We start from the raw sequence: 25,904 nt of genomic DNA on the forward strand, positions 1-25,904 counted from the left end.
TATTCCACATTTTGTTTATCTGTTTGTCTTATTGGTGGACAGTTGGGTTGTTTCCACCTTTTGGCCGTTGAGAATAATGCTTCAGTGAACACTGTGTACAAATATGCGTGAGTCCCTGGTTTTCAGTTCCTTTGGGCATAAAGCTAGGAATGGAATTGCTAAGTCATACGGTATTTATGTTTTTAGCTTTCTGAGGAGCCTCCAAACTTTTCCATATTGGCTGTACCATTTTACATTCCCACCAGCAATATATGGGAATTCCAGTTTTCCCTGTGCTCACTAATACTTGTTGTTTTAAATTGTAGCAATCCTACTAGGTGTGAAGTGGTAATTGGTTTCTTGATAAATACTTTTTGACTAATTTCAGTAGTAGATTTGATTTCTCTTGAAACCCCATATGACTTTAAATATTGTTTCTTTTAATGGGGATTAGTAACGTTTCTTTTCTGTGACGGCAGTTCTGTGTAATAGAGTTGTGTTACCTTTAAACAGTTTACCTGTTCATAAAAGAAAGGAGGGAAAAACCCAACCCTTGGATGATTGGCTTAATAAGATAAGACTTGGGCTTTGTATTCTCTCTTCTACATTATGCCAGGCATGAAGGAAGGAAAGGTGTTTGCTTAAGGTCTGAATAGACTTTGAATTAAAACGAAAAAAGCAGTTTGGTTTTGAGGAAGAAAAAGGTGGCAGTCGTCTTAAGAAGCAGAAAATGAAGAGGTCTTGAGGGTATATAGTGCTAAATTATTTCTAGGTTACTGAGGAGATATATTCAATAGTGTGAGGTAAAAAGAATTTTTAAAACAATCTTCAGTAGTTTGTAAGAAAGCAGGCTGAAAAGGTACTTGGTAGTGTCACACGCTGAAAAAACCGACATAATCAGAAAAATATAGTTTTCTCCATCTCCATAAATTCCTGTCATTGAAGTAAACACTGTAGTTATTTATATCACAGTGATTCAGCCTTGTGCATAATTTGTTTTGTTGAATAGCTTGAGCTCTCCAAATAACTGAGTTTTAAAACACTTGTCTATAATAAATTCATTATTCCTATACGAGGTTTCTCATCTGTGAGATTAGGGGTGTTACTCCCAACAGTGTTAAAGGGAAATCACCAAGCAAAAACACTTGCAAATGTTCTAAATGTGAACCCGTACCGTGAATATACTTTCTCAGGGAAAAGATGTAGCCATAAAGTCCTGGTACAAACTCTTGGGTACAGAGGAATACCAGGGTACTCGAGAACAGGTATTGGCCGCACAGAAACAGAAGTCTGGACTACAGTCTCTGGTTCCTGTAGCACAGGTTCTTCCGACGGTTTGTGCGCGTCAGGACTTTTTATTGTAATATTTGTACAGCTTGTGGGTTAGATGAATTATTTCCACTAAACAAAACTTTTCACATACACAAGCATCCAGATGGCTTGTCTCAGCTCCCTGTTCACCAGGCACCATGTCAATATGTTTCTTATCAGTTTTAAAAATTTCTCCCTAAATTTCTCTTAGCTCAAAGTAGTTGAAGAGGCCCAATTACTGTGATCCCAGCTGGGACTTTTGGATGGGACATATGCAGGGCTGCCAGATGAGATCATGAGTCTGATCTAGTGTTTATCTGTGAAATCTGTTTATAACTGCTTACTCTTGACTTGCAGTTTTAAAGCAGCCATTTAATGTCACTGGGTTGGGGACTATGCCCGTGTCGGTCTAGAGCCGCCATAATGCAGGGTTGTTGAACTCTCCTCTTTTTCTCAACGACTGTGTGCACTGTGGGGCTTGTCAAACAGCTTAATCTGCCTAGACCCCCTCCAAGAAATTTGAAATAGCCCCCTTTTTTTTGCAGGGGAGGGAGTGCTGTGCCCTGTTCTTTCTTGCAATTTGGGGTTGTTATAAAATCTCTCAAGGATGGTACGGCACGTAATTTAAAAGTGGTTCTGAAAGAGCAAATGAAGGTGAACGTGAGGAATTTGCTGAATTCCCAATTAGAGTCTTTGCCTGAAGAAATGTGGGTTATTGAGATCTATTAAGCATTCACATAGGAAAGTAGGAAATAAAATGTTGGTAAAAGAAATCCTAAGGAAGTTTGAAGAAGGAAAAGTAGCTGGAAGTGCTAGCATCATCCTTTCCCCAAGGAAATTCTCAGGAGGAAGCACAGGTTCTCACACGTAAACCGGTCTGTATTCTAATGACAAGTATATGTGGAGATCTCAAGTTTGCCCAGCTTTTCCCTAGGTAAAATAGTTCATCAGATATTACATGGCTGTGTGCAACTGCCCTCAGACTTTGCATTGTGGCCTTTCTTCAAGGATCTACTTGTTTAAACTTATCTAGACTCTCTTTATAAAATGCTATCTTGTATTGACTTTGCCCTTACTCCATGGTTCTTCAGGCATTTCGAAATGCTGAGAAGGTATTTGCCCCTGTTGTAAATGAAAGTAGAAAATACAGCTAGCGTTCGTGGTACCTGAAGTGCAAAGAATGAGTTATTTGCTAGGATTCCTGTCCGTAAGGAAGCCAAGCTAGTTTTAGAACCAAAGCTCTTGCCTCCCTAGGCCGTGTACGTTACTGATCGTTCTGCAGTGCAGCACATTTTGGTGCCTTAAGTCGCTGTCTTTGTTGTAAAATTACTCTTCTACTCCTTAGTGAATGATCAAACCATCATAATGACAAGCGGCTATGGACCTCCCTTCAGCATTGGCTTTTATGTTTCTGGTTATCTACACAGATTTGAACTGTTGGTCCACAAAACTGAAACCCTTTGTCTTGCTGTGTAATTAGAATGCAGTAGAACATTTTAAAGCCTTGGGGAGGAGGGTAGGACTTAACTCCCTTAAAGTGGAATAGGTTATCTTGACAGGGCATTTGTTAATTATTCTATTCTTATTTCCTTACACATATATACAGCATTTCTTTCTTTATAATTAAATGCAAACTTTTCTTGCTGTTTCAGTAGACTTTAGTACTTATTACATGGAAACATTTTTTAAAATGAGAGAACTACAAGTAGTCAAGGATTTTTTTGTACGTAAAAATAAGAAGAGGCAAGGAAAATAGAGTAAATCCTTCTAGGATATGGAAAATAGATCTAATGCATTATAAACGTGGGAATAGGATAAGAAATAAAACAATTCTAGTGAACATTAGGCTAGTCTAGAATCTTAAAAATAATAAAATCTGTCTAAAAAGGCTAATATTTATAAAAATAAACCATGAAATATACATATATATATATATATATGTATGTACACATACTTCTCCCCTCCGCCTCCCCGCCAAAGCTGAAGTCTTCTTTATTGACAGAATCAACAGAACACGCATGGCCGAGTTGGCCACAACGTCCCAACACAGCGCATTCTAACATTCAAATTAGACTCATTTAAATGTGGCTCCTTTTGATTCCTTCACCTTGGTACTACGATGATTATCTGTACGCAGGGATTCTATATTGAAACAACCTCACTCACGTCACCACTATCACTCAGTTTTTGGAGACTAACAGCTTGGTCCAAATTTTAAAAAAGGTAATAGGCTAAAAGACAAAAAAATAAAGTCAACTAACCTATCAGGCCTAATCAAGAATGACTTAATATTATTCATTCTCTTCTTTGAACATTTTCCTTAAGTGTTTTACTAGAGCTACTAGCTCAGGGTTCCCACCACATGCATCAGTTTGTTTATAGACTTTAGATTCAAGCTCTTTAAGGGTATTCCGAGTGTATTCAAAAGAACCTACGTTCTCAGAGAAAGATAATGTACACAGTATTTTTAAAGATCTACATTTTCGGTTCTCTGGCACAAGATATTGTGTACCTGGGTGCTTTCAAGCCTCGAGCAAATAGCATGAATAGTAGGGAATGAGAACTTTCCCTCTGTTAGATCTTCACAAAAGCTTTTGTTTTCACTATATTCTTTGGAGTGTCGATTAGCATAATCATCCCTGATTTGGAAAAAGAGCCCAAGTGTATTCAGTAGTGGCTTTAAATCTTCTTTGTAATCAGAGAACAACTGCATGAGACCTACTGCTAATCCAAATAGTCCACCTGTCTTTTGCTGCACCGTTGCTTTACATTCTTCTTCAGTGGGAGAAGTGTAATCAGCCCTCCAATAGATATCTAGGCCTTGTCCCTGATGGAGTTCTAAAAGCTGGCGGGTAAAAAGCTTTACTGCATCTGGGTGATCAAGGGTTAAGACTTTCTCTAAGCCAAGAAGATAGACATAATTGGCAGAATTGATGACAGGTGGAATTCCATAGATGCTGTGTGCCACTGGAAAGCCACGTCGGAGTTTTGAGTTGTCTTCACTATCATCGATGAGTAAACTGCCATTATGCGACATTTCCATCACTTCAATGATAATCTGTAGCTTGTCTTCTGGAACCTTTAGCCAATGATTAAACGCCTGTGAAAGTTTGGTTTTCACTTGTTTACCTGGTAACTGAAGTAAGTACTTGTAAGGTTCTAGAAGAATTCTTCGGACTGTTTCTTGAGTATTCTTCATTGTTTTTTAATTTCAAAGCTGATGGTTCGAGGATGATATCACAACTTTCATGCTGGGGGTCCGGTAGTAGCAGTACCCAGCATCAACTTCCCACCTTATAGTTCAGAACAAGGCCTGCATGAATCCCTCCCCTCACTTCACCATAGAACTCTCCGCCCTCCTCACCTGGCAGCAACACCGCATTACTCGGTGCAAGAAAATGCACCATCCCATGAACTATATTTTTAAGACTAGAATTTCGCTTCTAAAAATGTAGTGATAAATTTCAGCAGAAAACAATTTGAGAAAAATTAAGGGGTACCTTGAGTAACCCTGACATTGCATAAAAGGATGTAAGTTTTTGTTTTCTAGCCATAGTGGACAAGTTATTTATTTATTTATCTATCTACCTACCTACCTACCTACACCGGGTCTTCGTTGCAGCACATGGGCTCTTTAGTTGTGGCTTGCAGGATCTTTAGTTGTGGCGTGCAGGATCTAGTTCCCTGGCAGGGGATCGAACCTGGGCCCCCTGCATTGGGAGCATGGAGTCTTACCCACTGGACCACCAGAGAAGTCCCTAAAGATTAATGTTTTAAAATTAAAAGATCCAGATAATTTCCCTGGAAAATAGTTGGGTAGAAAATTCCTAGTGTAAACATTTTAATCTATTTTATTCTTTATTTGCCTGACACAAGATATCACTCAAAAGTGAATGGATGAATAAATACACAGAACTTAAAGAGTATAGAAATGTATTATGGGAAATGAAAATAAGTTTAGATGGAAAAGAATTCACTCAAGCAGAAAGTTTATAACAAAGGAGCAAAAACAGGCAAAGTATAAAAGTGTTTCTGCACTTTCAAAAGTAGGAATAAAAATTAGAATTCACACATCATTATAGTATAATTTTTAAATTTTTATTGGAGTATAGTTGATTTACAATGTTGTGTTAGTTTCTGCAGTAAAGCAAAGTGAATCAGTTATACATATACATATATCCACTCTTTTTTCAATTCTTTTCCCATATAGGCCATTACAGAGTATTGAGTAGTTTCCTGTGCTGTACAGTAGGTCCTTATTAGTTATCTATTTTATATATCATAGTGTGTACATGTCAATCCCAATCTCCCAATTTATCCCTCCCCCCTCCCCCTGGTAACTATAGCTTTGTTATCTACACCTGTGACTATTTCTGTTTTGTAAAAAGGTTCATTTGTACCATTTTTAAAGATTCCACATATAAGCGATATCATATGATATTTGTCTTTGTCTGACTTACTTCAGTCAGTATGACCATCTCTAGTTCCATCCATGTCGTTGCAAACAGCATTATTTCATTCTTTTTAATGGCTGAGTAATATTCCATTGTCTATATGTACCGCATCTTCTTTATCCACTCCTCCGTTGCTGGATACTTACGTTGCCTCCATGTCTTGGGTATTATAAATAGTGCTGCAGTGAACATTGGGGTATGTGTATCTTTTTAAATTATGGTTTTCTTCCGATATATGCTCAGGAGTGGGATTGCTGGATCATATGGTAGCTCTATTTTTAGTTTTTTAAGGAACCTCCATACTGTTCTCCATAGTGGCTGGTACTAATGTACATTCCCACCAACAGTGTAGGAGGGTTCCCTTTTCTCCACACCCTCTCCTGCATTTATTGTTTGTAGACTTTTTTGACGATGGCCATTCTGACCAGTGTGAGGTGATACCTCATTGTAGTTTTGTTTTTCATTTCTTTAACTCTTAGCGATGTTGAGCATCTTTTCATGTGCCTCTCAGCCATCAGTATGTCTTCTTTGGAGAAATATCTATTTAGATCTTCTGCTCATTTTTTGATTGGGGTGTTTGTTTTTTTGATATTGAGCTGCATGAGTTCTTTGCATATTTTGGAGGTTAATCCCTTGTTGGTTGCTTCGTTTGCAAATATTTTCTCCCATTCTGTGGGTTGTCTTTTCCTTTTGTTTATGGGTTCCTTTGCTGTGCAAAAGCTTCTAAGTTTCATTAGGTACCATTTGTTTATTTTTGTTTTTATTTTCATTACTCCAGGAGGTGGATCAAAAAAGATCTTGCTGCAGTTTATGTCAGAGAATGTTCTGCCTATGTTTTCCTCTAAGAATTTTATAGTATTGGTCTTACATTTAGGTCTTTAATCCATTTTGAGTTTATTTTTGTGTGTGGTGTCAGAGAATGTTCTAATTTCATTCATTTATGTGTAGCTGTCCAGTTTTCCCAGCACCACTTATTGAAGAGACTGTCTTTTCTGCATTGTATATTCTTGCCTTCTTTGTCATAGATTAGGTGACCATAGGTGAATGGGTTGATCTCTGGACTTTCTATCCTGTTCCATTGATCTATATTTCTGTTTTTGTGCCAGTCCCATACTGTTTTGACTCCTGTAGCTTTGTAGTATAGTCTGAAGTCAGGGAGCCTGATTGCTCCAGCTCTATTTTTCTGTCTTAAGATTGCTTTGGCTATTCAGGGTCTTTTGTGTTTCCATAAAAATTGTAAAATTTTTTGTTCTAATTTTGTGGAAAATGCTATTGGTAATTTGGTAGGGATTGCATTGAATCTGTAGATTGCCTTGGGTGCTATGGTCATTTTGGCAATATTGATTCTTCCAATCCAAGAACATGGTATATCTCTGCATCTTTTTGTGTCATCTTTGATTTCTTTCACCAGTATCTTACAGTGTTCTGAGTACAGGTCTTTTGCCTCCTTAGGTAGGTTTATTCCTAGGTATTTTTTTCTTTTTTGATGCGACGGTAAATGGGATTGTTACACTAATTTTTCATAGAATTTTGGTATTCATTTAGAAGGCCAATGTAATGTGCAAATAAAGGAAAATTGAATAGAAGGTGGAAAAAGACTGTTCACGGTTACAGGTCATAGATACACCTCAATGAAAAAAGCACACAGCTGCATTATGAAAGAGAATCTGCCTGTTTTCCACATCTTAGAATGCTGAATAAAGGAGAAACGGAAAGTCTTTTATATAGTCTTAGAAAAGTCCACGGTAAGATGTTGATTTTTGCCAGCCTCCACTGTCTTCTTGGTTTATCTGTGGGGCCTTTCACCAAATTCTAAAAACATACTTAACACAACCCTAAGAATGAATTCTAATTCACTGATATTAAAAGTATGGTGTGTATTTGATTGATTAGGGTGTTTTTTTGTATTTGTGCATAACATTAAACGTATACCTGTGAAAAAGTACTGAATCTCTAAATTGCAGCTAAGGGGAGGGCAAGGAAAGTGTGTCTTCTTGGTAACCACTTACCATGTCTGAGGGGCTTTCTGGTCAAAAGCAGTGTCATAAATAAAGGTGTCAGTCAGACTGACCTGGCTCAAATCCAGATTTTGCCACTTACAAATCCAAAGTTGTTTTCTCCCGTTAAGACTGACAGTACCTATCACAAAAGGTGAGAGGATCAAATTAAATGAGATAGGTATTTTTAAAGCTGTAGAACTCAGTAAATGGTAAAAATTCCGATAATTGATGGTGATGATGACTTACACAAGGAACTGGTTTTAATTCCTTAGGTCCCCTTTTCTACAGACTGATTTAAAAATAATTTCTGTAGAATCCCAAATTCTCCTGGGTTCAGAGTACTTTTTTTTTTTTCCAGAGTACTTTTAAACATCGATTTGTATTATAGTATGATTAATGAAGTAGATTCATCTGTCCTTCCTTGGAGTTTTTTAGGGAAGCAGAGTGCAGAGTAACAGTGTTGTCCTTAATGTTCTCAAGTCTTCAAAATATTGTGAGCCCAACAAGCACACTCTCATCTCCCTTTTATCCTATTAAGCTAACCATGCTTGTCTTTCTCCATTTCCGGTTCCAGTTGAATCTGTTGCAAACCAAAGAACCCCACCTCAATTCCGTATAAACTAATTTATTTAACAGCCAGTGAGATTCTTTAAAGTTTTTTTGTCTAGGCAGCCTATTAGAGAGGGAGAAATTCAGCCTCTGCCTTGTCAGATCACCAGTAAGTGGCCTTGAGGTGATGCATGAAAGTGGAGGAAGAGTGCGGATTAAAGTTGCTCAGAGGCGAGATCTGTTTTGACGCTTTATTTTGGATCCCCGTGCAGCACAGGAAGTACTTTGCAGTGAACTTCCGAAGTTTGGACTTCACTGTTTACATTCTTTTCAACCAACTCTTGCTTAAGCCCCAAATTCTTGGTTGGAAAGAGCTCACAAGCCATTTGATGGTCTAAGCAAGAGTTTTTTTTAAAAAACAAGTTTAAGGAGCAAATGCTACCGTCCTCTTTTAATTTCTATATTTTTGCTGTATTCATCAGAGAACAGATTTCCCACCCACGGATCGATTTATCTGTAATGGTGTTAATAAGTGACTTTGAGGACCAAATAAGTAACTTATTGGTAAAGTTGGCACTCATTTTTATCCTCAGTAAAGTTGAGGATATAACATCATTGACTTTTAAAAATACTTTTAATCTTTAAATATAATGAAACCTTTCCTCTCTAAGGACTTGTCATTATCCTGATGTGTAGCTTAAAAATCAATAGCTAGGAGGTACATGTTTCGCCTCCTCTCAGTATTTAACTTTAAGATTACCCTAAATATGGTTATACACGCGCAGTGTGGGAGAGTCCTCTGGATCCTATTGGGATGAGGGATGTTCACTGCTGACAAACTGGAAAGCAGAAACAGGGCTGTAAAAATATACTTGGGGTCTGTTGTGGGCTGTGTCTGATCTTTTTTTTTTTTTCTTTTTTTGGCTGCATTGGGCTTTCTCTCGTTGCAGCGAGCAGGGGCTACTCTTCGTGGCATTGCATGGGCTTCTCATTGCAGTGGCTTCTCTTGTTTCGGAGCACAGGCTCTAGGCGCGCGGGTTCAGTAGTTGTGGCGCATGGGCTTAGTTGCTTCACGGCATGTAGGATCTTCCTGGACCAGGGCTTGAACCCGTGTCCCCTGCATTAGCAGGTGGATTCTTAACCACTGCACCACCAGGGAAGCCCTGTGTCTGATCTTTAAATGGAAGTCTTTTCAAAATGATTTTGGAACGTTTAGGCAACTGTCTTTTTTCAGTTATAGGGTTTGTTTATATCAGCACTGTTCTCCCCTCTTCCCTCCTTTTTTCTCCTACACCAGCCACTAATAAAGACTCAAAGGAAACTTTGCAGAATGATGCTTAAAGCACATACAGAAAGTTAAGGTGGGTGCTCAAATGATCTAACACACACTTTAGGTGAACCTGAAAGAAGAGTGTGTTAAATACATTCTCTTTTTCTGCCTACCTCACAAGTAGGACTTATTCTTCATATGCTTTCCTACGTAGGCAAAGAAATAGTTGGTTTTTATAATTCTGAGACTGTTTACTTTGCAGAGTGTTAATCATTCAGGGTATCTCAGAGTTCAGAAAGTACTTGAATAACACACAAACACACATATATCCACTGTCTTATTTTTCCTGGCATGCACCTAATACGTGTTAGGTGCAGAAGCAGGTTGGTTTCCTTCTTTTCATTAATTAGAAAATTAGTGTGTAATTAGTATGATTATTCTTTGCCTTGAAGAGCTAACACCACCACTAAACTCTGGTCTCAACACCAGTAACCTTTTTATCTTTAAAGTACTAAGTCATCTATTAATGATACATTGGATGTGGAATTAGTAAGCATTTAGAGACACATCCTTTCCCAGTTTAATTCTGGGTTTTGTGATTTCCTCAAGCTGTATGAACACATGTGTGGCCATCACTAGGAAAAGAGATTTAAGCTTTTTTTTTTTTTTTTTTTTTTTTTGGTGGTACGCAGGCCTCTCACTGTTGTGGCCTCTCCCGTTGTGGAGCACAGGCTCCGGACGCGCAGGCTCAGCGGCCATGGCTCACGGGCCCAGCCGCTCCGTGGCATGTGGGATCTTCCCGGACCGGGGCACGAACCCGTGTCCCCTGCATCGGCAGGCGGACTCTCAACCACTGTGCCACCAGGGAAGCCCTAAGCTTTTTTTTTTAATAGTTGTAATTGATAGGAATTTGAACATAAACACCCTTGCTTTTCCATCAAATATACTATGTGACCAACTGTGTATATTTTCTAGACTGGCTGGTGTAGAAATATAGACTATGGCTAGCAATAGAGTGTGATTTCTTTTGTTAGTTTTATTGTTTAGTTTTCTTTTTTCTTCAGTGCCACACTGGCTGATTTAAGCTCACAATCTGGGTTTTACAGAGACAAACTACATACCCTAGAAATCATTTACACTGGCACAGCATGTTTTATCCCCTACATTTCTTTAGGCTGTCTCTTTAATCCCTGAAATTCTTGCTGTGACAGCCATAAGGTTGTGGACAAGTACAGGGAAGTACCTGGTTGAGGCAGAACCTCATTGTTGATTTCTCAAATAAGTTAACCTCAAAATTCTGAGGTTCCTCTGGTGTTCAGTGGGGCAACAGACATTGGACTAGATGTCACAGACCAACATTAAGCAGATGTGGACCATCAAAAGTTTGTCTGTAGGTTTGCCCCATATCACCTCAAGATCTTCTCAAACACTTAAATGAAAACCATTGCCTAGAATCTGCTTTCTTTTAAGCTTTCATTGTGAGTGCTGTTTGAGTGCTGTCATTCGGCAGATAGCAGGAGTGAAAGGCGGTCATTCAGCTATTACCTTTAACCCCAGGGGAAAGAGGAGATGCTCATGGTTGTAGTCTCTGTCCCAACAATGAGGTAGGAGAGAAAGAGGCTTGAGGACTAGACAGTAAAAGGAACTGCTGGCAGCACAAGTCACATTTGGCATCTGTGGGTTAAGGATTCCAAGAGACGCCTTTGTCCCTACCAGAACAGTTGACCCCCTGTTTACCTTCAGAGTCCTCAGGGTAAAAACGTTAACGTCAGGATTCTTGAATGAAAGAATACTATGTGCACTCTGTCCTATGTTTCTTTCCGTGTAATATTATCTATTTCAAAGTGTTGCTGTAAAATACTGCTTGAACGGGTAACTGACTGTGGGTGAAGTGGAGACATCCTCTTCCTAACATTGTCAGGGCCCAGCTCTCTCAGTCATCCTTTTCAGGACAGTTTGAGAGCATAGTGGCAGAAGTTCAAACGATCATGCCCTCTCGACCCTGTGGAAAATAAACTCCGTTTGACTCTGATTCTCTTGACATGTTCAAGATGGAGTTTATAGCTTCTTCAAAGGCCCTGTCATGACTTTATAGTTGTCCTATACAAAGCAGATTCTTCCCGGGCATGGTTACGTACACAGGGGGTGGCTGCCTAACAGAAAGTGTGCTTTAGTGGAAAAGAAAGACATTGAGCTGTGGTGAATGGTCAGGTCACCAGATACGGAGACCCAGATATCTCCGAATTAGGTACTTTTACCTAATTCTCCTCCATAGTGGGTCCCGTCTCTGGAGTTACCAGCCAGTCTCCCAAGAGCTACTCAGACTGTGAGAACATCGCAATAGAAATGGGCAAGAGAAGCAGGACACACATCTGTTCCCTGTGGGGGAGATGAAACCAGGTAGAATAAAAGAATTCTTTGAACCTGTACAGCACCATCTCCTCAAAACAGCAGCTCAGGTATCCCGCTTTCTGCAGTTGGAGGAAACCTCATAGTTGAGCATGAATCACATCCTTCTCTTTTCCAAGTGGTAGAAGCACCTTTCCAGAAAGTCCAAAGGCAAAGAAACCCCTATGAGTCCACGTCAGGAGGAACAGCTCTTTAGTTGGCCACAGGAATGTTTCATAGGCCAGCATTAATCTAACCATTTTTTCTTACAATCAACCCTATGAGGTACGGACTGTTATTCCCAGTTTACAGATGAGGAAACTGAGGCACAGAAAAAGGTTAAATAAACATACCCAGGATCGGTGGTGGAGGTAGATATGAATGCCCACACAGTTGCCACATTTTAAGCCTCTTTTTGGGGGGGAGGTTCCACCCAAAATTGGTTGTGCCCTTGAGTGGGGTATCTCCTTTATAATTGTCACTTGAATTCACTGCCACTGATGGTACCTCTGGAGAACCTGTTTTCTTGCTTCTTTCACCAGTAATTGGAAGGGGATCCACCAAGACCATTTTCTTTTTGTTTTTTTCTAGTCGTGGATTAGGGGAGTGGGGTGGTCAGAAACAGTTTCCCTCATTTTGTTCTTGGGTCAGATCTGTCCTAACGGTAACCGCTTTGTAGGTTTTACCTTAAGAGTGTGGCTTAGTGTTGCAAGGGTATGAATTTGAGTTCTACAGTTGTTCACATGAAAATGAAGCCCCTTGGAAGTGTATTTTACAAGTGGCCGAGTCACTAAGAAATATAAAAATTCTTTTATTCCAGGCTCAGGTTGGCTAGTGAGGAATGAGAATGGGTTTCTCTATCACAGCCAAGCTGATTCCATTATAACACTCACCTGAGCTTGCTCCACAGTATTATCGGAGGAGGAATTACGTAGGCTTCAAATCAAGGGTAAGCCTCTGGAGACATTTTAGGGTAGACGTGGATATTCCTTTCACTAAAAATTTCCAAACAAGATAAAGTTTCATTGTATTTTATGGAACATCTACGAATTTTTTTTTAATTCAAGGGGTTAAAAACGAGGGGCTATAAGACATCTAGAAACCTAATACTTATTGGAAGACTTTTAAATTAGTCAGTGGAGCAGGAATTGTACCTGGACTTATAGCCCAGCTCCAACTCACATAGCCACATAAGCCCAGAGAGCCCTTTGGAAAGGGGTCTCTTTGTTAAAGTATGATCTAGATACGTTACCAATGGAGAGGGACACCTTCTTTCCAAATGACTCTGCTTAGGCGAGGAGGAGTGAGTAGTAAATCAGATTATTCTAGGTAAATCCAGGGCAAACATTCTGAGGTAGTTGGATTAAGAAAAAGAACAAGGCGTAACTGGTCTGATAGTTTCTCAACGGACAATGACCCAGTAGCACAAGCTGTTGTATTAACAGTACTGATATTTCTGCAAGCAATGCCCTTATTTAGGAATAACATGAAATATGGTTTACATCTGATGGATTCTTCTCCTCACTCATTCATTTTCTGTTGGAACTCACGTCTATCTAAATTTTAGCACAGTGGAAACTGAACAACAACCTCCATTATCATGTGAAAATAATGTAGTCTTTAGAATATAAGGAACTTCACAGAGCTGTAATGTACACACACAATCAACAGGAATGAAAATTAAATTCCGATCTTTATTCTACCAGTAGTTAACTGGGAATTTAGGCAGATTACGTGACTTTTCTCCATGTTCATTTCTTCATGTATGTTGGGGAGCGTACGGCACTTTGGATGAGGCAGTTCTTATATCGTATGGGACTACCCTGCCCGTTGTAGGAGTTTAACATCCTTATTATTTTCTGCCCACTGAGTGCTCTCATACATTTCCAAATATCCCTCAGGAGTGTGCAGGATAGTGGGGGTAGGAGACAGGTGCAGTGAGGAACACTACACATGGTTGAAAACTCCTAGGTTAGGAGGTCCCCCCCAATTTTCTTTTCTTATCTTCTCTTTATGTATAACATACAGCTCTTCCCTTAACTTCCCTCCACACTGTTGTCTGTGAATGAGCCCCATCCACTCCATAGTAACAGGTTACCCAGGTGTGTGTTTCTATTTGGCCTGTCATTGAGCCATTTTAAGGCCCTGACTGAATGTAACAGTTGTTTTCAGAATCCTGGGGAAACGTCTGCATGTACCTCGCCTAGAGTCTGTTTCTAATTCTATTGAATGTTTTATGCTGCCTTTAGAAGAGAAAGCTGAATGTATTCAGAAAACTGTAAATATATTTTTTGGTCCCCTGAGACGTCAGAATAGCTCTGAAGTACGTATTTACTTCCTCTGAGTTTCTGATGGAAGTGACATGTCTATCAATAATTTTCAGAAAACAGTTAATATTTCCAACTTCTTTTTAACTCTAAAAGGTAAATGTTGATTCTTTCGGCTTCATTCCCTTTTATAGGTTGAATGATTTGTGGCCCCCAGGTTATTTCCTTTCCTTGTGACCAAAATGCTGTTTGAAAATAGAAGGCTTTTATTTTCAATCTTCTTTACAAAATGTTTTAAAATTTAACAAGCATAGAGAAATGGACATCGAAGCCACGTTGAGACACCACTTCACACCTACTAGGATGGCAAAGATAAAGACAGGCAATAACAGGCATTGGTGAGGATGTGAAAAAATTGGGATCCTCATACACTGATAGTCGGATTGAAATGGTATAGCTCCTTCAGAAAACAGTTTCACAGTTTTCAAAAAAGTTAACATAGGGGCTTCCCTGGTGGTGCAGTGGTTGAGAGTCCGCCTACCGATGCAGGGGACACGGGTTCGTGCCCCGGTCTGGGAGGATCCCACGTGCCGCGGAGCGGCTGGGCCCGTGAGCCATGGCCGCTGAGCCTGCGCGTCCGGAGCCTGTGCTCCGCAACGGGAGAGGCCACAGCAGTGAGAGGCCCGCGTACCGCAAAAAAAAAAAAAAAAAAAAAAAGTTAACATAGAGTTACTATATGCTGCAGAAGTTCTTCTAGAGAATTGAAAACATATATCCACACAAAAACGTGTACACAGTGTTCATAGCAGCCAAAAAAGTGACAACAGCCCAATGTCCAACTGATGAAAGGATAAACACAATGTGGTATGTTTGTACAGTAGAATATTATTCAGCAGTAAACAGTGGATGAACCTTGGAAACATTCTGATTAAAAGAAACCAGTGTGACAAAAGACCTCACGTTGTATGATTCCGTTTATAGGAAATATCCAATATGAATAGGTCCTTTCTCAGAGACTGAAAGTAGATGGGTGGTTGGGGGAGGGGAGTGAGTGAAGAGGGAGAGGGAGGAATGAGCAGTAAGTGCGAATGGGTGCAGTTTCCTTTTGGGGTGATGAAAACGTTCCAAAGATGTATTGTGATGGTTGCACAACTCTGTGACTGTACTAAAAATCATGACATTTAATGCAAAAGAGTGAATTTTATGGTATGTGAATTATTTTTAGTAACAGCTGTATGAAGTATATCTATAATAGCAGAAACTATTCCAGAAACTTTAAAAATAAGAGCGTTGAATTTTTAGTTAAGTCAACGTTAAATAGAAACTTAAGTCATAACTAAGAGACCTCAGTGTTTGGTCACTTAGCAAGAAAGGACTTAAATACATTTTTGTGCTTGAATGAAAAATCTTTTGAATGTAGCATAGTGTCATTGTTCCATCTCCAACCTCTGAATACCTTGCCTGTATCTTCCGCCACGTACTGTTATGACTGGAAATCTTTTGAGTACGATGCGTACAAGAATAAGTCATAAGAATCATTTTCTCTCATTTATTTATTAGCTTGTTCTAGTCCGCAGTAGGGGAAGGAAGTAGTTTATTAGCTTGTTCTAGTCAACTGAAGTGGAGGGAACTGGTGTTGGAGCACTAAGGGTTAGTTTATGAGGACGCCATCTTGGTTTCTCAGTTGCTGAGAAACTGGGTAGTTGTTTACTAAAGCTCAACCAAGTCATGATCTCAGTGAGTTGGAATATAAGTGCTTTGCAAAATCCCCACAGCCTCAGTAGAGTGTGCCTTTCTCTTTAGTTACTCCTGAGAACTGATTTAATTCTTCCCTCCCTATGGATCTTGTTTTATGTACTTCTGTTTACAGAAATCAGCAGTGTTGGTTCAACTTTTCTGTTGAATGCTTGATGATTCTGATAATTTAGAAGGAAATCGCTTTACCACCCCACCCCCTAATCCCACTATGCTCTCTGATTTCTTCTGCCTTGTAGGATGATAATCACGCCTCAGTAATAGAAAGGTCAGTGGGCACCAGGTATATCAGCTACCACCTGGTGGAGCTCCGAGTCTTGGTGGTTTTGACAGCAGTTTTTGAAGCAGCCCTGGAGATTTACCGGGGTCTCTGTTTGAGTAAACCTGAAGAGGCATATCAGAACTCCAGCCCTCAGATGACCTGGGCTTTAGTACCAGAAACCGAGATAAGGCGGGGTGGTGTGGAGCAGGGAGATAGGATCCAGGTACTGAGATTATTACAAGATCAGAGGGGTGTTAGTACTAAGTTTGACCTTGATTTGAGCTCCTTATGTCCTGGACACAAGATGGGGGGTTTCATTAACCTCATCTGTAAAGGTTAAAGGAAGTCCTGAAGGCTAGGGAAGAACCGAGCAGATTATTACAAAAGAAATACTAGGATTTTCCTACACCGGGATACTGTTGTACAACGTACATAGTTTCTGGTGACAAATGACTCTCATTCTGTATTAGAAGGTCCGAATGAATTGGTTAAAACCTATAACCTGAACGAGGACCATTATTTCTCCCCTTCAGCACAGACACCTGGCTGGGCAGGGCTTTCTGGATACTCCACATTCCCTGCAGCAGCAGTGGGTATTCGTTTGGAGTGGGATATAGACTAAAGGGCGGTAAGAAGCTTATTAGACTCAACGAGGAATCTCAGCAGTCATGAAGTTGACTCTTAGGAGACTGCTGCTACTTCACTATTTTTATTCTACACACAAGAAGGTAGTTTTATCTGGTTCAATACCGAAGCCTCAGATCCACTGGATTACTGGGTCAGAATGGGGTGTGTGTGTGTGAAACACCAGGAGATTCTGATAGGAAATGACCTTAGCTCTAGAAGAAATGGGTCGCTTGTGGCTGTGTCTCAGAGGAGAGCAGAGTCCACCGGCGGTGGAGCGAACAGTAGGGGCAACCTGTTGCTTTCCAGTAGAGTTTCATGTAGTTCACCCGAATGGAATAGTATTCTAAACGTTTGAATTTGCGCATATCGGGACACTGTGAAGGCGATTGGCCCAGGACTCAACAGGAAAAGCCTGGGCATCAACCCAGGTTCATTCAGGCCTCGAACTTAACTGAACCTTTATAGCAATATTTATTACAGCAATTTTAGCCCCAATTGTCTTTACCCCTTCCCCCCCCCTTTTTTTTTTAACATTTCGACATTTCAATTAGAAATTGAAAATTAATTAAAAAATTAAGTTCAATAAACAACATTGAAAACCTTGGTTATTTAGAAACTTCCTTCAAAAGATTGGGTGTCTCAGGAAGTCATAGCACGTTGGGGGGATGTTAAAATTCTGAGTCCTCAGCCTTTTAGGCAACATACGTAAAATTATTCATAAATTCATAACCAGAAATTTAGAAATGGGTAAAAGATGAGTGGGTTGATGAATCAACTTTAACTTTTCAAGTGGTAAAACAGTTTTACCTGCTATGAATATACAGAGAGAGAGAAAGTGAAGACAACAGAATGCGGGGAGACCCCAAACAATGCAGATACAAACAAATGAATCTATTTCAAGTGAATAATACAACCACGGTGAAGTTGGGAAGAATGGGGAGAGCTGACCCAAATAATTCTTGAATGTACATATCGGTTATATACTTTCAGGCCTAAGACAAAAAGAACTATATATACTGAACTGTAGTTAATAGGTTTCCTTTTTATGTTGATATTGTTTAGCGATTAGGAAACTTCATTCCTGTGTTGAGCGAATAAGTAAATGTATAGTGGATAATGAGAGCTAGGATTCAGAAGGAGTTATTGATACAAATGTGGCGAGGGAAGGCTAGAATTAACCTAATGGTGTTGGATTGGAATTGGAGGTATCAGTACTAACTTATGTTTTTAATATATCTAAATAGATGTAGAGAAGTAGATACGGATGTGAAAGCATGTGTGTGTTTCCGTATAAATCTGGGACAATTTGAGCACCGAAACAAATAATAGTAATAAATTATAAATCATAAAATAAGGTATGAATCGTACTGATGTGTGAGTGAATGAATGAACAAACGAATGTAGAAAGGAATAAATAATAAACAGGGCCAAAGGGTAAGCTTTTCCTTAGAGTAGAAGACTAATGAATATGAAAGGAATGATAGGATTAGAAAAAAATCATTATTTGACAATCACAATAGTAAAGATTGCTTCAGGTAAGAATTATCAATAGATGTTAAAACAATAGATCAATAGATGTTAAAATTTGAGAAACAAAATATTTAGTCTCAAAGTTATCTCCCTATGAGATACTTACTAGTTAAAAAGAGAAAAAATAGTAACCTCACAGTGGAGAAACTTGGCAAGTGATCAAAGTTATTATCACTAGTAATGAGACAAAAACGACATCATGTGTCTCCTGATACGATGCACTGAGGATGACACTTCTGTGATACTCCTGCCAAAAATGTATAACCTTAATTTAATCAAGAAACAAATCAGATAAACCCAAACTGAGGGACAGTCTACAAAAAAAATAGCCTGTACTCTTCCAAAATGTCAAGGTCACGGAAGACAAGGACTGAGGGAAATATTCTGGGAGACTAAAGAGATGACAACTAAATGCTATGTATGCCTCTGGATTAGATCCTGAATCAGCAGCACAAAGAGATGTCCTTGCTTTTAGGAAGCCAAACTGTAAAGGGTAGTAAAGGGTATAGTGCTTTCAACATATTCTTAAAACAGTTCAGGGAGGACAAAGGTGTATGGGGAAATCTAGGCAAAGGGTACACAGGAATTCTTTGTACTATGTGTGCAACTTTTCCATAAATATGAAATTATTTCAAAGTAAGTATTTTTTAAGAACTAGGCAGAAAGCACCAGCATATCTGGTTGAGTGCTGTCTGCCAGGATATCTGTTACTGTTAGTTATGCTCTGGCTCTGCTGCGCTCCACAGGAACCCTTTTATTCCCGCTCTCTCCCTCTTCTTTCTTCTTTAACCTGTGTCAGATCCTGTAAATTATAACTTTATAAATTATACATATTTGTAATAAATTCAAACGATACAAAATCATACAGACTAGAAATCCCCTCCCCACCCTGACATTGCCACCAAAGTTACCACTATTAACGGGGTGGTTGTCCCGTTGTAAACATTCCTGGGTTCACACACTCGTACATACACAAAGCCTCCTCCTTCTAAGGCTACTAAACATTGTTGAGCATCTTTTTCTTTTTTAAACCTCATATTGCCATGACATCTTTCTCAGTAAATATATATATTTTTGCCTCCTTCTTTCCCTTTTTTCCCCCTCTAAATGAATGCTTCCTTTGTCTCTAAAACTAGTTGTCAAGGGCTGATAAACCCACTTACTTTAATGGTAGAACCATTTGTAAAGACACTGGGCTATAGCTCACAGATTTGAAGGATGTACCAAATAAACCAGACTCCATCCGGCATTAGGACAGCACTGAAGACCTCAGTGACAGGAGTTTAGAGACCTTTTCTCTAGTGGGAGACTGTTAGGGTAACTCAGCTCCAGCCACCTCCATTTTCTGTATTTTTATACTCAAGGTTGAAATCCTCAGGAGAAAAAACATGTTTGGTCACTGATGGCCACATCTGTCTGTCCCTTAACTAGTCAGCTGTCACTAGGGGAGTGAGGGCACAGAACCTGGATGTTGGCCTCTGGGCGCTTCCCAGAAAAGAGCCAGCAGAGCAGTTATCCCAATCAACCTCTTTCCAGGGCTGTTTGAACTGCCTTCGCCTCTGGTGTGTTCCAGTCTGTTTAAGTCCAGCTGCCCTTCCACCACTAGAGTTATCCTCCACTGCAGTGATTCTCAGATGTGGTCCCTACACAAGCAGTGTCAGCATGCCTGGCAACTTGTTACAAATGCAGATTCTCAAGTCCCATCCAGGACCTACTTAATCAGAAACTGGAGGCGCGGGTTCAGCACTCTGTGTCTAGGAAGTCTTCCAGATGATTCTGATACGTGCTAACATTTGAGGATCACGCTCTACTACATAAATCTGATCATAATACTTCCCCAGTTAAAAAAATTTCAGCGGCTCAGCCATGCAGATACTCCAGAGTCCTCACTCATGACCTGAAAGTTCCTCGTGATCTCATCCCAGTGCTTATGCAGTCTTACACACACACACACACACACACACACATATACACATCCACACCCTCTTCACATCCTGTCATACAGAACTTTGCTGAGCTCTTTCCTGGACTACCACCTGGTAAATTTCTGCTCTTCTGTCACTTCCTCTGTGTTGCCTTCCTGGTCCCCAGTCACTCAGGGCTGTGGCTCTGTTTCCCATGGAGTCCTAGACATTGTGTTGGTTTGTTTATCTAACCATCAGTGTACCTGTACAGCTCCCTCACCAGAGCCTGAGATCTGAACTCCTCAAGGCAGGGACTTATTTTCACTGATCCTTGTGTCTCTAGTACATGACAGACGTTATGTGCTTGGTTGAATCTGTTCTGTTTTTACTTTTTATTATGGAATTTCAAGCATACCAAAAGGTAGGGAGCATAGTGATGAACGTCCATTAATCCATCAGAATTTACCAACTTAATGTTTTGCTGCATTTGCTTCCCTTTTTTTCTAAGTATTCTAAAGTAAATACCTGATGTTACGACACTTTGTCATTATATCTGCTTTGTATTTCAGTACAAACACTGAAGACATTTTCCTACGTTACCATTTTATCACACCTAATAAAATGGACAATTCCCAGATATCACATAATGCCCATTCAGTATTCAGCTTTCTTCATTTTCCCACAAGAGGTCTTTTATATCTGGTTGTTCAGTCAAGGACCACACATTGCATATGAGGGTAGGCCTCTAAGGTTTTTTTTTTTTTTTCGTTTTTTTGGGTTTTTTTGGCAGTACGCAGGCCTCTCACTGCTGTGGCCTATCCCGTTGTGGAGCACAGGCTCCGGACGCGCAGGCTCAGTGGCCATGGCTCACGGGCCCAGCCGCTCCGCGGCACGTGGGATCTTCCCAGACCGGAGCATGAACCCGTGTCCCCTGCATCGGCAGGCGGACTCTCAACCACTGCACCACCAGGGAAGCCCTAAGGGTGTTTTAATCATTCTAGAATAGCCCTTCTCTCTCTTTTTTTTCCCCATTATTCAATGAATAAACTCCTGACTAATATTTCCACTCTTGTGGCATGACATTAATACCAGGGACACTACTAAGGACTTGGAAGGGTCTTGAACCTTTATGTTCAGCATAATCATATGACTCCAAATCCACGATTTGCAGCCAATAAATCTTTTCCAGCACAGCCTATGTGCATAAGAAGCCAGTATCACCACAGCTAGAGAAACAGGAGAGCTACTTGGGATCTGAGCTTTCCAGCACATTTAATTAATAGCTTCTCCATTTTGTCTTCCAGAAAGTCACTGAAAGAGCTGCAGTTCCTTTACAGTGACTCTACATTCCTGTAGGCTTGGGTCTTCAGGATTTGGTGATTTCCTTTTGCCTTGCCCATTTCCTTGTGTTTTATCATATACTAGCTCTTGCCTTCTAGGACTCCGGCCTTTGATGTAGTTTGTAGAGCACTAAAATGGCATTTTAAAGCTCTGTAACTTGCTGAGAATCTTAATTCAATTTAAATAGGAAGCACAAATTTGCATTGAGGGGTCTAGGTCTACAATTCAGAAAATTCTCTTTTTCAAGATTTTCTGTTTACAGAGAGTTCTTAAGCTTTAATTTTAGGAGACAGAGGAGGAGGAAAAAAGAGGATTTTAAAAACTTCCCTCAGCAGAGTCCTAAATGCAATAATATACTCTGTTTGAGTTTAGAGCATTACAGTATGCAAATGCAGGGTTTGAATTGTCCTTCAGGCCTCTGATTGCTCTCTGTAGCTTTTGAGATTGAACTGTTAGGACTTCCAGTAATCCCATGTATCAACCAAGGTGGTTGAATAAAAGTGTTCCTATGGGCTGAGTCACTTGCAGTGAGGGAACAGGTGGGGCTGGGGATGAGGCTGCTGGAGAAGAGGAGAGTTACCTGGACGAGACTGTAGAAAGTTCAGAAAGAGTACTGTGAGGTATTTTAGGAACTACGGTGCAGGAAAGAAAACCGTGTCATTAAGGTATCTCAGCTCTGGCTGCCATAACAAAATACCACAGAGAGGGTGGCATCAACGTTAATTCTCTCAGTTCTGGAGGCTAGAAAGTCCAAGATCAAGTTGCCAGCAGATTCAGTATCTGGTGAGGACCCTCTTTCTGGTTTGTGCAGATTCCACCTTCTCACTGTGTTCTCACGTGGCCTTTCCTTGGTGTGTGCTCCTGGAGAGAGAGGTCTCTAGAGTCCCTTCCTCTTCTCCCAAGGGCGCTAATCCCTTCGTAGGGGCCCTACCTCCGAATGCCATCACATTGAGAGTTAGGGCTTCAACATGGATTTGGGGAGGACACCAGCATTCAGTCTGTGACACATAAGCATGTGGGTTTGCTACTGCCCTGATATACTCTTAGGTATAGTAGGCTACTAAGGATACTTTCTGTCTCCCAGAGTTTGCCCTGGGTAGGGAGTTTAGCCTTTGTAGATCACAGTGAACCTGTGTTGCTTTGGTCACAGTGTTCTAGGCCATCTTGGAGAGACTATTGGCTGTTCCTATAGCCAGTCAGATTGGGTTGCTTCTAAGTAACTTCTCAAACCGATATCATACTGATATCTAGAAACTGTCCTTTTTGGACACCAAGGAAATAAGACACCATTTACAATTGCAAGAAAAATGTTTTCTGTTCACTTACCAGAAGAGTTTGGGTGAATTATAGGCAAGAGAGGAAAAAGTTGATTTTGAAAGGCACAGATTCCCCCTTTGATTTAGTAGTAATCTTATCCTGACAGCATTTAATGAGAAGTCACTGTGGCCAGAGAGTAATCTTATTGGGCTTTAATTAAAAGCACAAGGGGATTTGTTTGTTTTGTTTTGTTTTCATGTCTCCTTCCTATCTGTCTCCCTCTTTTTCCTCTTTCTCCCCTCATTCTTCCTCTTCACTTCCATGTTCTCCCAACCCCCGCCCCACTCTGCCTCCTCTTCTTCATCCTTTAACATTTAAAATGTTTTTGGCTTGGCTGGTCCCTCTGGATAGAAACTGAGCTGAGCAGGATATTGATTACCAAATATGGTATTGCTGCTAAAGATGTTAGAGGAATGTGACTTGTGTTCTAAGCCTCCGGCCTCTGAATAAGCTCCAAACAAATTAGGTCATTTTAACTTCTGAGCTTTTTTTTTTTTTTTTTTAATAAAGAGCTGGAACTTTGATTTGGAACATGATGGTGGTGTTATTTTAGCTCACACAGGGAGGAGGGGTATGAAGACGGGGGTGGGGAGTAGAGGAGACTCAGTTAAGCATGTTTTAGGACCTGAGTCACGAGACCAGGTTGTGTAAGAGGCAAGCACGTTGTGTGGAGCCTCGATGAACAGCTCTCGCACATCAGTGAAAGAGCTGAGGCGTAGACTGCAGATGTCCGGCCCCATTCTCTGAGACTAGAAGCTCCAGAGGACCCCTGACAGGTCCCAGGATACTCTTCTCATGTTACCCACGCTGCTCACGGGGATGGGGGCTCAGGGCTATTAGGAAAAGCTGCTACTTCGCAGGAAGGATGGGGGCGTTAAGTACCAAGGAGGACACTTGGACACACTTGGAAATTGATAGCAAGTTGCTTCTCTGTGTAGTTGGATGGGGTGTGATAAGAATAAGCGAGTCCTTCCACAGCATACCTTTAAATGACAGCGGGGACTGTGCTCGTCTCCCAGCAAAGGCCACAGCTCTTCAGATCCGTATTTGGAAATATTCACTCTGTTGTTGATAGCAGCTTTGATGGAGTGAAATGCTCGTAGTGGAAGTGAATGGAAGCAAACACTGCTTCAGGGTGCTGCTTTGTCTTTTTCCCCTTATGTACATTTTTCTCAAGATTAATACTGAGGTTTCTCAAAACGAAAACTGAGACCAGTTAAAGAAGGAATTTCTTTTTATATTTCATATACCTGGCACCCCCTTTTCACTTTTCGTCATTGGTTAGGACTGCACCAGAGGATTCCTTTTCTTCTTGTCCACCCGCACCTGTTTGCCCCTTCAGTTGGAAATTTCACCCACTCCAGGACATCAGTGGGTCATGGCTCTGTGGCTGTAGTTGTGCCTCCCTGAGGGCCTTGCTTTCCTTCGCTTCCTGCCCCCTAACCCCCTTATTTCTCTTATTGCCGCTCCCGTCAAGTCACAGGCTCTTCCTCCCATCTTTGGAGCTGAGCCTGAGAAGTTCAGAGTTGTTCATCCTGGTCTACAGAGTTAGAGACTCTTACTAATTTCTTGTGGAAATTGCTCTTGTCTTCAAGCTAATAAAAAGAAGAAAGGGGCTTTGGGGCACTCAGGCCCACGTGAGTGCTAAACTGAGAACATGTGTTCTTAAGATACTCATTTTCAGAACTTCACTCCTTTTTCAGAACATGCCATACAAACAAACATGGTACCTAAGTCTGTTCTGAATGCACGTTTATGCACCATACTATACTGGGGTGTCTTTTTGATACTATTGTTGGGGTCCAGAATCCTAGCATTGGACATAAATATCATGAGATTATTCGTTATGCTCAGTAGTGGAGGCATTCTTAAATGGTGGGAGGGTTTCAAATAGTTTTATCTTGTCCTAAATCTTGTACTTTATAGTGTTTGTGACTTATTTTATTGAATATATTTGGTTTAGGTAAACTGCAATAATAGGGTTAAAGGTAATTGAAATTACTAACCTCTCTTTGGCCCATATAATCTGTGGTCTGTCTATCCATGTAGCTAGTAAGCCAGCTTATAATCAAAATCAGGACCATACCACATCAAGACATTCATATGAATTTATAAGCTAACCGGAATTAAGTAATACTAGTTATATTGAAGTCTTAAAACTGTTTAGTTCCTGTCTACTTAGTAACTCAGAGTACATGTATCACCAGTATGAAAGCTCTCCAGTTAGAAGGGGATGGGAATTTTCCCCCTCTAGAGGTGATGAAACTAAGGCATTGAAGAATTAACATTGTTTTAAACACTGGTCAAAGCCTTGCCGCTTACGATTTCAGGTGTTGGACTTTTCCAGCATTACACAGGGCTTTACATTAATTCATTCTTCTTGGTAGCCATTAATTAGTTTTTAACTATGCTAGGCATTTGCTGGTCCAGATTTAAAATTTGAACCTGAACGTTTTAGTCCAAAAAGAAAAGGAATAGATGAAAAACCATGCAACTCAATTTTTAATACAGTAGACTAAATCTCCCTGACTTTGTGGACATGCTGTGTTACAGGTTTTCGTGTATTCTGTGTAAGTAGTGAGAATGAGAGCTCTTACTAACTTTTTTTTCCTGATAGGCCGGGTTTACTGGTGTGTTTATTTTGTCACCATTCCGGTTTGACTCTAAGGAAATGAAAACATCTTCCATTTGTTCTTTATTTCCAAAGGGCATCCGCTTCGATCCTGAAATTCCACAAACACTACGACTAGAGTTTGCTAAGGCAAACACGAAGATGGCCAAGAACAAACTAGTAGGGACTCCAAACCCTAGTACTCCTCTGCCCAACACTGTACCTCAGTTCATTGCCAGAGAGCCATGTAAGTTGATCTACTTTTCATTTTGGAAAAAAAAAAATAACTAAGAATTGTTCAAGTACTTGATGTGAGATTACACCATGGGACATAGAGCT

At 40.3% G+C, this 25,904-nt stretch overlaps 1 protein-coding gene and 1 pseudogene across 2 annotated transcripts in view; one reads left to right on the forward strand and one right to left on the reverse strand.

Moving 5' to 3' along the window:
• RBPMS (RNA binding protein, mRNA processing factor) overlaps positions 1-25,904 on the forward strand; it is a 185,323-nt gene that overhangs the window by 87,352 nt on the left and 72,067 nt on the right. For both annotated transcript variants that reach the window (XM_030832542.3, XM_030832523.3), the window contains exon 5: positions 25,662-25,812. In XM_030832542.3, the coding sequence (XP_030688402.1) occupies positions 25,662-25,812 (151 nt within the window). The remainder of the gene's footprint in view (positions 1-25,661; positions 25,813-25,904) is intronic.
• LOC115840052 (geranylgeranyl pyrophosphate synthase pseudogene) lies at positions 3,582-4,597 on the reverse strand (annotated as a pseudogene).

The sequence above is a fragment of the Globicephala melas genome, chromosome 21, assembly GCF_963455315.2.
Source record: "Globicephala melas chromosome 21, mGloMel1.2, whole genome shotgun sequence".
In the NCBI taxonomy this organism is placed as follows: Eukaryota; Metazoa; Chordata; class Mammalia; order Artiodactyla; family Delphinidae; genus Globicephala; species Globicephala melas.